We start from the raw sequence: 16,007 nt of genomic DNA on the forward strand, positions 1-16,007 counted from the left end.
ACTATACTCACTTGCTACCTGCGGCCATTTTGCTGAGAACTTCCAGCTGCCATTTTGAAGGAAGAGATTTCCACCAGAGACGCTGATGCTCAGTTAAATTTTGGGAGTGGTGAGACTGTTAGAATATTGTAATTTTCTTTGATATTTCAAATTTTGTAAAGACTTATAACATTGTATTTTGTGGTTAGGAATATATTAAGGATATATATATATATATATATATATATATATATATATATATATATATATATATATATATATAAAGTTATTACTAAAAAATTGTTTGATTTTGGTATCAAGATTATATATTGCATATTAACGGATTTGTAGTTTTGTTGTAGTGCAATTTATCAGAGAATACATTCTGATATTCCTATGGCCACGGAATATGAGAAATAATTTCTGAAGCACTATAAGATTAATCCCTCAAAATGTGTTTTTTCTTATATTTACCATTATCTGAAATCATATTGTTTGATCATATAGAAATTAGAATATTATATTTTTGATTGCGTGTACGAGTATATATTCATCACCAGTATTTTGCGTTTGTATTAATATATATATAAATTTTGTACATAAATTTATCAAAAAGGCAACTCTTGTGTATATAGTACGAAATCATACTGGTTAAAAGAACTTAAGGTATATTAAGTGGTGATCAAATTATTAAGGTGTCCAAATTATTGGTTCATTAAATATTTGTCGTATTTTAACGGCTGGAGGCACTGCGTTATTTTGTTTAAGGGAGAGGACACAGCCCTACGTATTTAGAATAAAATTCTTACATAAACCACCACATGAGAATCTGCAAACTGAAGCGATGGCTACCAAAAACAATACCCTTGAACATAAGGGCAAACAAACTAATCTCTCTGAGCGCTTCAAAGGGAGAAAGAGAAGTCTGCAAAGAAGACCAGACCAAGTTAAGATCCCACGAAGACATAGGGACTGGTAGGCACAGGTGGGACAACCTCTGCGATAGCTTACACAAAAGCTTTTACCAAGGATTTAGATTTTATAGGTCTCTGAAATAGAATGGGCAAGGCCAAGATCTGTCTATCTCTAAGTCAAACTGTAGAAAGTCAATATGCCCCCAACATACTGTCTAGGAAGAAACACAAGGTGAAAGGATTTCTATGTACAGTGGTGACCCTTCTAGGAGGTTGACTCTAGTCTTGAGGAGGGAAGGTGTTCTGGAAACCACAGTGACTTGGGCTCCTGGTTCCAGAGTGGAGGAAGCTGTAGCTTGGCGGAGCTACCCAGTTGGGGTGTCAGGCAATCCGTCACAGTAGGAATAATAAAATCAGAACTACCCCTTTTCCTCAGGACTTGGGCTTCAACAGCCTTGCTGTCAAAGCCAGTGACCATGTAGCAGGATGGCAGATCGGCCCCCATTGTAGCAAATCTGGCCCATCTAGGAGAGCCCATGGCGTGCCCACCACGAGATCCACGATTTCAGCATACCATGTTCTTCTTGACTAAGTAGGTGTGATCAGAATCATCAGAATGCCCTTCAACTTTAACTTGCACAACAGGTGAGCAGGAAGCGGAATTGAAGGCATTGATTAGGAAACATTGACTCCAAGGAGGCATCAGGTAATCTACCTCAAACACCTGAAGATTCCTGTTCGACACACAAACCTTTATAGCTTGTTTTTGAAACTGGATGCCAAAAGTAACACAACCAGCGTACCAACGCTCAAAATAATCTCTGCGAACACCTCCAGATGAAAGACCCAGTGCAACTTCTTGTCCCTATCTTGAAGGCTGATGTATGCATTGTCCGACTGCATCCCCATCACTCTGATGGGGAGAGTACAGACCAGTGTAGTAGAGCCAGCTGAATCGGCAAAAGTTTCAGGATGTTGATTAGCAATGTTTGTTCCTCTGACATGCATGTTCCCTGAACCAAGAAGTTTACCAAAGTACCTTCCCAGCTCCGACTGACTGGCTTCCACTGTAAAGACCTACGATTTTCTGATATATCCAGCACCTGCATGGACATCCACTACTCTACAGTTGATCTGGTCTTGGGAGTCAGATACATTTGCAGATCCAAGGATTCCTGACATTTGTCCTATACTGACATAACACGGAGCTGAGGAGCCCTGGAGTGAAACTGGGCATGGGGACAGCAGTGAAAACAGCTGCCATCTTCCCCAGACCCAAATTAGGGACTTTTCAACGACATTAGAGACTCCAGCCTGAGCTGCATCGAGGATTAAGCCTAAATACTTCAGAAGCTGAATCAGAACCAAAACCGACTTACCAAGGCACAGCACCTAGTCAAACCTTTTCAGGACCTGTACTGTCTGCGCTAAAATTAATGTCAGCTTTTGAGCAGATTGCCCTCTGAGGAGCAGGTCACCAGATACCCCAAAATAGGGATAGCCTGGGTCTTTAACAATCTCAGGACTGGAACCAACACCTTAGTAAACACAAACAATAGAAGACTACTGCTCCAGGTTGGTCTACGCTAACGAAACCTGTGATGGAACACCTGTCACCCCGACTGGGTGATTCCATCAAACAACCGCTTACTCGCCACAAGACCAAGGTGTTATAGCTGGGCATTGCACCCAAAACTAGACGAGACTACCTTAGTTGCCAAACTGGAACTACTTTATTGAACAAAAATACTGTTTTTATACACTTCAGAAATAGAGGCATTGCCCCCACATGAACAATGAAACAAATATTACATCCCACACTGATTAGATAGCAAGGTGAAGCTGACATCAGTTTAATCTCACCATGTAGGAGCCTCCAAGAGGACTTGTCAACAGACCCCTAAGAGGTGACTCTATTAACAATGGGAATGCATACCTAGGAGGCACATAATCAGAGAAGATAGTGAATACAACACCTTAATAAACACAGAGCAAGAATCCTCCCATAAGGTCTTTTTGCTAATTATATCAACAAGGAGGGGGTTTATGCAGTTAATGCTAGTTTGGGCAGAGACCCCAAATCTGTATGGTGGTCCTCCAGTTCTCAGAGTCTGTGTGTTTTGGGGAGACATGGACTTGAATCCCAAGTAAACACATAGAATAGGGTTTCCTCACATGCCAGGCCCATGGTCAATAGGCATGAGGCTAACCTGCGGACCCCTCCAAAAGCCCCTGTCCCAGTTGGGTCTGTCACGAAAACTCAACACACCTCCCAACATGGTGCTCACCCAGCTCAAATGCTGCACAGTAAACAAAAGAAAATGTCCGGACGGCTGTACTCCTGAACAATCTACTTTACTGTAAATTGCCCATAAATTCCAAGACAGAACTACATACAGTGGGGGAGAGAGAAAAAAGATGATGCGTTTTGCGCGTTCAGCGCCTATTCATAACCTGTCAGACTGGATCATACTAATATTACATAGCTGTCAATCAGCTAAGGTCTGCTCTCTAAGGCATGTGATCCTGCACAAAAGGCCCAGCTCGGATAGCTTTCCACACACCTTAACAGTTAAAACATTGTTAACTCCAGATTCACTGCACCACATCTTGTATAAAGCGGGGGTGAGGGGTGGCTGTGGTTGGGCAAACACAATCTCAAAGCCCACAAATGTGAATCTAGAAGCATTGCTAAAACATCAATGAGAGACAAAACAAAAAAAAAAAATCAAAAAAGGGTTTTTGCAGATCCATATTCCTGATGAGCTGCACCATAAATGTTACCCTTGTTGTTTAGCGTGTAAAGGGAATTGTCAAAATAATATACATATAATGCTACAAAATTTACAGTTCCAAATGAAACTGAAACCAAAGTTAAACATTACCGATAATCTGCTAATTTACTTATTTTTTCGTGTATTATTTCTTCTTGTATATTTGTATTTGGCTTATGGACGCAGAGCTAGCTCCAGAACGAGCACACACCAGTGCCTCCATAGCAAGTAGCTTGTTATTGAGGGCACTGGTCAAGGGGGAGGAGCAAGGAGCGCTGGTGGGGGACCTGAGAAGAGGAGAATCAGAGCACTGCACAGAGCAGGCAATAATGATATGTTCACTATTTGTTTTTTTTTGTTTTTTTACACATGAAGCTTTAATATCACTTTACACTGCTGAGAAATATCTTCAAAAGAAATATTTTCAATACTATTGGAGTCAATAATATTATTCAGAATAAATTCTTCAAATAGGGATTTTAATGACTCCAGTACTGGAATTTGGCAAGTCTCCATGGAAGATGTTACCTTGATATATCTTCTCTAAAATAAAAACCACCAACTTTCCACAGAGATGTGTACGCCATTAGAGCAGCATCACTCAAAATTGTGGCGCCAGATCTCTGAGATACGTACATCAGAACAACATCATGACAAACTGCAATTGGAAGATTAGAGGGCCAGTTTCCCTTAGAAAGAGGGGTGCAGCAATCAGAGCAGTACTGTACCAAAGTGCAATAGGAAGGTTAAAGATTAAGAGCTGTGTGAGAACTTAATAACAACGTGCCAAATATGGTAGAGCACTTAATGCGTCAGTTCCCCTCAAAAGAGCCTGTGACATTTTGAAAGCAATGTACCAAATACAATAGCAAGCTTAATTTGCCAGTTCCCCTCAGAAGAGATGTGCGACAGTAAAAAAGCAATGCGCCACATACAATAGAAAGCTTAATGTGCTAGTTACCCTCAGAAAAGACATGCGACTATTTGAACTGCTTTCGCACCAAAGTGTGATAAGAGCAGAGCGCCAGTTTTATTAAGAAGTGTGAGACAAACAGAAAAGCATGCTGCCAAAATCAAGTACCCAGTCCAAACAGGTACATGAATTTGGCACATTCTGCACCACTTTCTCACTGCCTCTTAGACACTTTTGTTAATTCTGCTGTGCCAGTGTTTATGAATTCCAGGGAGTATTTACAGGAAAAGTGTTTAGGATGTCGCTGTGGAAAGTATGTACTGGAGAGGAGTGTGGAGGGTATGACCATGAGCACCATGTGCAGGGCAGAAGAGAGAAGGGTCTGATGATGGGCAATTTGTGCAGAAAAGGCATGCAGAGGGCTTAAGAGCATGCAGCATGCGCAACTAAGAATTGGGGAGGGATTACAGTGAGCTGTAGGTAAAGAAGAAGAGTATGTAGGGCATGGCGGTACATGGTATGTACAGGAGAGGAGTTTAAAGGATCTAGCATAGCTTAGTTTGTACAGAAGAAGAATGCAGAGGACATGCCAGTGGGAAATGTTCATAGGAGTAAAGAACAGAGGTTATTACAGTGGGAAGTATGTATAGGAGAGCCCAGTGTCTAACATGGAACGGCATATACAGGTGAGGAGTGGGTAAGTTCTGAGGATGGGCAATAAGTGTAGGAGGGAGATGCTGGAGCTATGACAGTGGTCAGTAGGAAACAAGATTGTAGGGCTTAAGGGTGTGCAATATTTAGGAGATGAGTGTGGGAGGTAAGCCATGGGGCCGTATATGTATAGGAGAGGAATACCAATTGCATTTTTTTTTTTTTTATATACGTACTCCTTACCTAGCTATCAAAGGACTATTAGTCTCATGATGCCTCCCTTATGACAATCTGATACAGACCAGAGAGAACCCTGCATCTATAGACGAGCTGAGGAACCATGTTCCTATGCAATGTTTTTAAAATATATGTACATACATACAGAAGGGCAGCCATGTTCACCCTTTTTTTTTTTTTTTTTTTTTTTTTTAAACAGAGGTTCTGCTGCCTAATTAGTAGTGCTGTATAAGAATGTAACTTTACTGCTAGACCAATGTACTGCTCTGCCAATGTACTGCTTTACTGCTCTGACCAGACTGAAAACACATTCTCTGTAAGGCTAAAACATCCATATACCTTTAGTTCTTTGTAACCAAGAAAAAAAAAACAGATTTCTCTGTCCACGCAAATGAGGTGGATGGAGTGATGGATAATATGACACTCCAAATGACAACTGTAGGATGGGAGTATCTCCCAGAAAGCCAGAAGGATCCTCCACCAAGCAACACCATGCAAGGCTTTCCAGAAATGTGGGACAACCTAGTTAAAAAGGTCAACATGCATCTGTTCAGTTGCGCAATGATGTCACAGCAAGCGCCTCCTGCGCACACCTGACGTACTCTGTGGCACGGATGGGCAAACTTGCAGTTTGCAAGAAGTCATTTTTTATTTTACCAGCTGATGTTTACAAGCACTTTTACTTCATTTAAATGTGAGTGGTTTACCTTTATAAATAAAGGGGTAAATCTGAATGGAACACACTTTGATATGTCAATATCGGCATGGACAAGTAATTGATGAACCTTCTCCAAGCACTTTCTGAGATGAATATGGTGTCTTCTACCCTCTGATGGTCACTACTAAGATCTGTGAATTATGCAAATGTTGACCTTTCTTTAACCAGAAGGTCACATGTTTCAGGTAAGCCTTGCATGGTGTTGCTTGGTAGAGGATTCTTTTTGCTTTCTGGGAGATACTCAAATCCTACAGTTGTCATTTGGAGTGGCATACTATCCATCACTATTTCAGCCTTTGTGACTTTCATATATTTTGTATTGCACTGATGGATTTGGACATTTAATATTTAAATGCACAGTCTGTTTATTTAGAGCACATTTATTTTTATGACTAAGTGCGACACTTGTTTTAAGCATTTTGTGACTATGATAATATCTTATAGTGTGTTTGCAGCTGTTCTAGGGTTTCCATATTTTCTTTTATTTACCTAAGCACAGTTGACATATTTTTCACAGCTTTATCATTTATGTCAGGACAAACAAAACACAAAAAAAACCAAAACACAAAATTCACTACATCTCAGCCAGAACACATTTCTCATATGTTATAAAGACAAGTGGTAGAGGTGCCCTGTAGTCCAGCAGTACAGAACTGGGATGGTCCGATACCAATGCTAGGGATTTCAATGCAGCACTTTTAGTTAACTACAGGAAGTAGAGAATTGTATGGTGCATACTTTTTTTTTTTTTTTTTTAAATGTTGTTTACACTTTAAAAAGTAAACCTGTCATAAAGAGAAGTATGTGGGCTGCCACGGCTGAATTCCTGAAAATTTTAGATGCCTAGTTGTCGTCTTACCCATATATTTTTTTGGGTCACCAACTGAAAACAAGCATGAAACCAGTGAAGTCAAAACCCTTGATAAACATTCTGGAGTCACTCAATCAGAAAGTCAAACAACAAGTGAGCAAAATTGCTAAGAACCTGAAGGAGGAGCATTTTCAAGAGTTCTGCAATAGTAGAACACATACTTCTCTAATGACACTTTTTAAACACTAGATCAAGATGAAGTTTACCTGTGCTCCTCCCAGGAGCTGTGCCCGCTGAAGTGGGGTGAGGGCAGAAGAGAACGGGTGTCTCAAAAGCGCTGCCGGGTTATTCTGCAGAGACAGAAAACTTAAACTAGTGTCTAACAAGCATCTAGGTGCCGGAAGCTACAATCTCAACAAAAACAATGCAAAACAGGAGGCATGTACAATTTTACAGTATGTAAAGCAAAAACATTTTAGTTTCATTTTTGATAGTGTAAGGAATGGTTAAAGGTCCTGTCAGGGTTATTATGCCATTAGTGTGTTTCCTTTCAATTTCTACCCTGTAGACAGCTGGAAATTGGAAGAAATCTCTGCAAAGTGAGGGAAATTGTAATGGTAAAAAAAAAAAAAAAGGGTGTGCATGCCCCTTTAAATGCTAATCTTATACAAATAAATCTCTGAATGCAGGTATACTTGTGCAATATAAACAAAAATCAATAAATCAACCATACTATACTTGTGTGGGACACGCTGGTGCACCAGTGCATGTTGACGTCATCAACCCAGCTCCACACAAGGCGTTTTTCTGATGCTTCTAGGAAAGGAGGACTGGTGCATCAGCATGTCCTGGCAGCTGTGCTTTGTGAATCTGTACACCGCTTGTCACTTCTCATACATAGTATGCGCAATGGTCAAATAAATAGCTTTTAATGATGCTGTACTATGAAGCTTTTCCTTTTTCCTTTCGTCTGGTTTTAAAGGATAAGTTCACCTTTGGGAACATGTTACATGTTCCACCCTAAAAAGGGGTGGAACATCTAATTTGTTCCCAATGCTGCAGCTCCCCCTCCCTCTGACAGATAATAAGGGGAGAAATTTCCTCATACTATCTGCCAGATTTGAAAACAGAAATGCCATGCAGGGCCCTGCCCACATGGCCACATTATTCATTCACAGACTTCCGTGAATTAACTGAAAGTCTCGGCAGCCTTAGCGGATGTGGGCTTGTAGTTTTCAATGAACTACCACAGTGCTGTGGAGCACCGTGGTGGTTCAATGAAGCTTCCTGTCAGAATATCTGCTTGGCCGTACATCCCGTATGGCAAGAAGACCTGCATGGCAACCGCAATCTACGGATTACTGGGGCAATGCTTTACAGGCTCCTTTGGACAAAAATTAATAAATGCACATTTTTTTACCTGTAAAAAAAATGTGCATTTATTATTTTTGTCCAAAAGGTGAACTTACCCTTTAAATGTTCCTTTGTCTGAACTGTGTGGCAGTTGGAGGGCTGCTGGAGTGATTTCTGTGTGGGGACTCTATTGCTGCAATACACTAACAGGGTCATGGACCCACCTGGAGTCTACATAGTGGAAACATTGGTGTTTGTAGATTGAAAAAAAAAAAAAGTGTGCATTGTGGGGCCATGTCCATCTGATAAGAGGCTTGGATGTGTGGAAGCACTTTGGCATATTGAAACACTTTAATAGTTTTCATTCATCACCGAGCACTTTAAGGCACCTGGAGGTTAAGTGGAGTCTGGATTATGCATGGACTTTGTTTTACTGATGACAAAATGTTCATTTGGTATGAATTTTGATCTCATGCCCATATTGCACAAGTATATTATGGTTGACTATTGATTTTTGTTTATATTGCATAAATAAATCTGCATTCAGAGACTTATTTGTATAAGCCTAGCATTAAATGCTCATCTCTTTTTTTTTTTCCTTTTTACACTTTTAATTTGGTTGAGAATTCAGGATTTGTTTGGTGCAGAAGCTTTTTGGTGTGATTAAACTAAGAGCGGGTATTATTTTCAGAGTAAAGTAAAACCCCTCTTAGTTGTCACCAGAACAAGTTGGATGATTCTGTTCCTCTATCCCTGTTCTGGTGTAGCCAAATTTTTGGATTTTTCCACACCTTCAGTCCCAGTGACAAATAAAGGATGAATTTCCCCAACAGGGACACAAAACACAATAAAAACCTTTCAGGGTTTCTAGCCTTACCACTCTATTCAAGTTTTGGCTTTAGGTGCAATTTAATCCAATAGAGACTGAAAACTTGAATAATGTCTATATTCAGTATTTCTAGGTCATTTTACAATAAAAAAAAACAAAAAAAAACTGCAAGACAGGAATTTAAATAATGTAAGTTATTCACTTTTTATTTTTCATAAAGCTTCAGCACATGCAGTTTTGTTAGTATTATGCCAAGGTGCTTATTTCTCACAAAATGCCGGTGATCAAGTTCCCAGCTCCATGATCACCTGACTACTTGATGTATACTGAGAAACACAGCAGATCTTTCACCTTCATGTTTTACTGCCACCTACATGAGGATTGGACACTAGCAAAACACAAACCAAAAAAACCATTCCCACCACCAGCATGCCTCAGTTTTGTAACAAAATAGCAAATCCAGAGAGGTGGGACCTTTGTCCCTCAAAGAAATTCAGAAAAAGGATTTTTACAGTAAGTACAAAGATCCTATTTTCTTTCCCGTCCACTGAAAGATACAGGAAGAAATGAGGACTATACAACACCACAAGTAAACACCAACAGGACCAAGAAGACAACAGAACAAGGAGCTGCCTGCAGCTCACAGAACTGCCTGATGGACCTTATGTGTGAAGCTGGCATCAGATTATGCTTAAATGTCCACCTGACAGAACTTAAGAGAACATGTGAACAGAAGACCAGGTGGCCAGCATTGCAAATCCGGTAAACAGTTGATCAATACAAAAAAGTCAGAGTGGCACTCACAGATTTAGTACAGAGTCTCTATAGGAAAAGAAGGAACCAGAATTTTGAGACTAAGTTTGGAGAAGTCTGCCAAGCCACCTAAAAAATTGTGGAATGAGAAGCCGAATTACCTTTAAAGGGTCTATATTAGGTTACAAAAAATCCATCTTTATAATAGTGGCTGGGAAATAGATCCAGAGCCCAAACCAAATACAGGCAATGAAGGAAATGTTTCTTTTTAACTGGAGCCAGATAGCCGGATGTAAGAACAAATGTCCTGACTTAGGTGTTCTTGGCTTGACACCACCTTGTCCCTATGCAAGGAAAGAAACTCACTGTGTGTGTTAAAATAGAGAGAAGATTGTTCCTAATGGGCTAAAATACGAGTTTTTGAATCCAAAGAGAACCAGATTTAAATCTCAGCGTTACATGGGAAGAACTAGGGGAGCACAGGAGACAAACTGTACAAAGGTCTTAATAGTGTGAGGCCAACTGTCTCAAACAATAGAAGGAGCAAAAACCTAGTCCTTGCTAGTGCTGAGAGCCAAGTGCTGGTCTAGGCTAAGCTGTAGAAAGCCAAAAAAAGACCAAGGACCTGGGATGTGTTCAGGATCAGTCCCAAGTATTCCACACAGCAAGTTCAGTCCAGCACAGACTTCTGAGGATTGAGGAGTCTGCACAGTCCATTGCATGCTGGCATTCAAAGCCTGGATGGAACAATCCTTCAAAGTGTTACTAAACCCACAACAGTAAAATCAGTCTGTACATGCTGTAAAGCATGCTTGTTATGCTCACTGTGGAACCCAAGGGGTTAATCCTCTGCATGGTGTAGGCTGTTTGATCCTGACTTCCCAGATCATCCCCTTCTTCCAGTGTTCCCCTCTGATCTTCGGATAAGATATATTGTGTGGAGTCCCTCTGAACATGCTCAGTTTTGTGTGTATGGCTAGAGAGGTTGTTTTTTTTTTTTTCTTCGGAGAGTGCATGTGATCAGCACAGGGCCAATCTGCGCTGCCCAGACAGAGGTCAGGGGTCCTGCATCCTCCTAGAGCAAAATGAAAACTCCTCCTACAGAGTTCTAACCAGTGCTCTGCTGGACACTGATAGAAGTCACAAGACTGCTATATACGGCTGATTAGAAAAGGTATTTAGCAGTTTATATTTACTAAAATAATTGCATTTCCATGCTTCTGTGTGGTGTGGGAGACCAGATATAATGAATGCAGGGTCCAGCGTTTAGTAACACTAACAGCAGGTCATGCAGGTGGTCCACAATGTGAACACCAAGAGCAAAGAGCCATGAACAGGGGCCAAGAATTTTGTAAAGGCCAGAGGAGCAATGGATAGGCAAAATGGGAGGGCCACAAACTTAAAATGACAGTCTTCCGCTGAAAAATTTTAAAAAAAAAATGTTGGTGTGGAGGAAGATAAAAAAAATTAAAAATTAGAATGTGCAAATAGGCATCCTTGATGTCTACAGACACCAGCAGATCCCTTGTTGCAGTGATGCAATGACTGACCTGGCTGATCCACACAACATTTTTGGATCTGAAGGAAAGTGCTGAGGCACTTCAAGCCCAGGATAGGACAAATGCCACCCTTTGAGAATAGAACGTGGGTCAAGGGAGATATATTTAGACAAGACCGCAAAAGTCTCACAGATCTTAATAGAGGCAAATACAGGCTGCATAGCAGGTCCCACTACAGTGAAAGAAGCCTTAAACAGTGATTCCCTCCCGTTGGCAAGCCTAAGGTACCGATCCAGAAGCTGAGAAAAACCCAGAAAGACTAGTAGATAGTGACGTTGGAGCAGAAAATAGGACGCTAGTAAAAACTGAGGATAACTGTCAGTGGGAGGGAATATGATGGTCCTTATTGTTCTGCTTGCCAGTGTCCACTCACCTAAAGGTAGCAACATACTGTATAACCCAGTTGTTTAGGACTATGCCTTTGTCCTGTACGACCAAGAAAGATTAACAACTAGCTGCTCTTTTAAATAAAAACAAAAGGTCAAATACACTGAAACCATGATACATTCCTTTTGATTTGCAACATTTCCATTTCTACATTTCCTTCTTTTTCAAGTAATTTCTGTTTAACATGCTTACTAGTGCACTACTCTACCTACTACCGTATACCCACACTACTAAACCTACTATAGCTACAAAGCACAGATAATTTACTGTAACATACCGGATGGCTGTTGAATGGGGATGAGGCAGCTCGAATGTGGATAGGATTTGGGCACAAAACCTGTTGGAAATTGAAAAAAAAATCTATTACCTTCCAATAAAGAAAAACTAATTTGGGTTTATTTTCCAAATTTTTGAAAACATTTAAAACGTATAGAATTATCAGAAATCGGAAAACAAATTTTTAGCGCTTTCAAAGTTACATAGTTAGTCTGGCTGAAAAAAAAGACAAAAGTCCATCCAGTTTAACCATAAAAACAGGACACAAAAAAAAGTTATTATCCTGTACCCACAGTTGATATAGAGGAAGGCACAAAAAAACCAGCAAAGCACTATCCAATTTGCTCCTGCAAGGAAAAAATTCCTTCCTGATCCCCCGAGAGGCAATCGGATATTCCCTGGATCAACTTCACCAATAAATGTTAGTATCCAGTTATATTCTGTGTATCTAAGAAAGAATCCAGGCCTTTTTTGAAGCAATCCAAAGAGCTGGCCAGAACCAACTCTTGAGGGAGTCTATTCCACATTTTCACAGCTCTCACTGTGAAGAAACCTTTCCGTATTTGGAGATTACATTTCTTTTCCTCCAGATGTAAGAGTGCCCCTTTGTCCTGTGTGATGACCTCAGAGTGAATAACTCTACTTCGAGTTCACTATATGAACCATTGATGTATTTATGCACGGAGATCATATCCCCCCTTTATGTATTATATATGGTGATCATATCCCCCCTTAATCTCCTCTTTTCAAGAGAGAATAAATTCCGTTCCTCTAATCTTTCCTCATAGCTGATCTCCTCCATGCCTCTTATCAGTTTGGTTGCCCTTCTCTGTACTTTCTCCAGTTCCCCAATGTTCTTTTTGTGAATTGGTGCCCAAAACTGAACTGCATATTCCAGATGAGGTCTTACTAATGATTTGTACCGGGGTAAAATGATAGCTCTCTTCTGGAGTCTATACCTCTTTTAATACAAAAAAGGAATTTGCTTGCTTTAGAAACTGCAGCTTGGCATGGCATGCCATTAAGCTTGTGATCTACCAGAACTCCCAGATCCTTCACCACTGATTTCCATTGAGTCTAGTCAAAAAAAAAAAAAAAAAACAAAACAAGACAAGTCCATCTAGCTCAACCATAAAAAGGAAAAAAAAAATCAATAAAAAAAAAATAAAATTATAAATTTAAGCTATATAGATGTGGTACTGCATATTTAACAAAGCCACTATCTACACGTTGACCAAAGAGAACTTATGTTTGAGCATGACAAAGGGTAACATAGGACAAACCCATGAAAGGACTATGTAAATTTTGACTCCTAGGCTAGGAAAGGTGGAGGGTGTTAGGGTGAGATAAGTTTTGTTGTATTCTGTGTACTTACCTGTAATTATGCTCTCCAGTCACATGATAAAGCCAAGGGAGTACTTCACCTCATTCTGAGTGAGGATTCATGGGTTGGGGGAGACTCTGTATAGAAGTGAATCTATATTTTGGGAGATCGCTACAAGGGGGGGGGGGGGAGGAGAGTGCAACATCTGGTGTATTATGCACTCCTGATTCCCTGCTGTATACACACTATGCTGTGTATTTCATACTCCTGACCACAGCACTCCATATTATATAACAGTTGCTGGTTGTTAAGTAGTCACTTTAGTTAATGAAGCTTTTCTTCAAGGTAGACATTATGCAGAAAATATGATATTCCCCTGCTCACCTGCCTCATGTGTGCCCTAGGGGCCATGCAACGGTGCAATCTGTGACCCTGCCATTCATAAAAACGACTGCTTATAGTGATCATCACTGTAATAAGCAAGCATAGCATTTAAAAAATCCTGAACATCTCTATGGTGACACTGCACTGTTCTAGTGACTGAATGTGAAAAAAAAAAAAAATTACGAAAATAAATTGTATTTATTTTCCCAAAAAATGACAAAAAACTCACTATGCCTCTTTACTAAATATCTTAGGGTGACTACTTTTCAAAAAAGATTATTCTGAGGTATTTGTACTGTCCTGCCTTTTTGGGGCCTCAAGATATTAGATCGGCCAACAGTACATCAGGATTGATCAATTTTAAAATAAATATACCATAGTTTGTAGGCTCTATAACCTTCATACAGACTAAGTAATACACACGGAGTTGGGCTCTTATTACTAAAGAAGCTTAGCAGAATTTAATTTGGTGTAAAATTATGAAGAAAGTTTATTTTCCAAATTTTAAAACAAAACGCAAAAACAAAGAAAAAGTTTGTTTTGTTTATATAGCATAAAAAAAAAAACACAACAGAAGAAACCTCAATAGGTCTCAAAAATGATAAAAAATGATAAACATTTCATATGGGTACAGTTTTGAATGACTGAGCAATTGTCATTCAAAGAATGACAGCAATGAAAGCTGAAAATTGGCCTGAGCAGAAAGGGGGTGAAAGTGCTCAGTATTGAACTGGTTAAAGTATATGTTTTGGGTACAGAAACAATGGTATATGTTACCATGCACAGTGTGAAGGCTCAAGTTTTATGCCCCTCCACCAATTTTACCATACCCCTATGGCAAATTTGTCGCAGCACTAAATTATTCTCCACTAGGTGCCCAAGGCTGAAAACCCCTGCTCAGGAAAAATAATATCTACTGCCCTGACAATCCCACATTTACAGTGGTATACATACTAAATACAGTATATGTAAACAATTTTACCTGCCAAAGGATTTTTAATTCTGTTTGGCCAATCTGGTGATCTGTATAAACCTGCCACAGTACACAGCCTAGAAGACCACATTACTATTTCCTGATGCTGCTTCCAGGATCACCTCCTCGGTCAAGGTGGGGCTACTTCAATTTCATGGACCAAACAGCAAGTTGTAGGTCACACTTAATGCATGTACTTTTCATGAGATCCTCCAGTTCTGAAGAACTCCCAGCACAAACACTGGAACACAACCAAAGGACACTTCGTATATGTGTTGCAATGTCATAAAAGGGTTAAAAAAAATGGCAAGAAGGAGTTCAAGGCTCCTTTTTCACATGCTTAAAGCCCCTTTCACACAAGTGTACCGATGATCGGGACCACCTGTCAAACGCTACACTGTCCTTTGTGGAACGGCGGATTTAAAAAAGGACGTGTCCATTTACACCCACGTCTGATCAAATCCATTAGAATACAGATGGGTGGAAATCCGACTGCCTTCCGTCTACCATATCAGATGGGATGACAGTCGGGTGTAAACGGACAGACAGTCCATTTACATCTGACAGCCCACAGAGGAAAGCAAGCTGTGGCCATGTGGCATAAATGGTGTGAACACATACCTGTCATTTGTCTGCTCAACAGGGATCAGCAAACAGATCCCCTGCTGAGCAAGCGGAACTGCCCCATGTGAAAGGGGCCTAAAATTAATGTTCATTACTTTTCCAAAAATAAATATAAATGTAAGTATGCATATCTCCTACCTGACCATACTCTACTTAAGCTGCAAATCACGAATGCTGAGGCTACTACAGTGTTGGCAGCAGTCCTTCAGGTCCAGCAACCAATGGCTCCAGAATAGTAACCTCAAAGAGTCATTGCATGGCAGTGTTGCCATTCAGAGAAAGCCTTGTATTTTTGCCATTCAGAGAAAGCCTTGTATTTTTGCCATTCAGAGAAAGCCTTGTATTTTTGCCATTCAGAGAAAGCCTTGTATTTTTGCCATTCAGAGAAAGCCTTGTATTTTTGCCATTCAGAGAAAGCCTTGTATTTTTGCCATTCAGAGAAAGCCTTGTATTTTTGCCATTCAGAGAAAGCCTTGTATTTTTGCCATTCAGAGAAAGCCTTGTATTTTTGCCATTCAGAGAAAGCCTTTTACTCTGATTGAATGAGG

General features: G+C 40.1%; 1 protein-coding gene across 3 annotated transcripts in view; it reads right to left on the minus strand.

Annotated features, from left to right (window-relative positions):
* Window positions 1-16,007, minus strand: part of PATL1 (PAT1 homolog 1, processing body mRNA decay factor) — a 77,416-nt gene that overhangs the window by 34,144 nt on the left and 27,265 nt on the right. For all 3 annotated transcript variants that reach the window (XM_089683676.1, XM_089683673.1, XM_089683674.1), the window contains exons 6-7: window positions 12,156-12,215; window positions 7,264-7,347 (exon numbers count right to left, since the gene is read on the minus strand). In XM_089683676.1, the coding sequence (XP_089539802.1) occupies window positions 7,264-7,347; window positions 12,156-12,215 (144 nt within the window). The remainder of the gene's footprint in view (window positions 1-7,263; window positions 7,348-12,155; window positions 12,216-16,007) is intronic.

This window comes from Staurois parvus, unplaced genomic scaffold (genome assembly GCF_062004578.1).
Source record: "Staurois parvus isolate SC_StPar_1 unplaced genomic scaffold, SC_StPar_1.0 ptg000320l, whole genome shotgun sequence".
NCBI classification, from domain to species: domain Eukaryota; kingdom Metazoa; phylum Chordata; class Amphibia; order Anura; family Ranidae; genus Staurois; species Staurois parvus.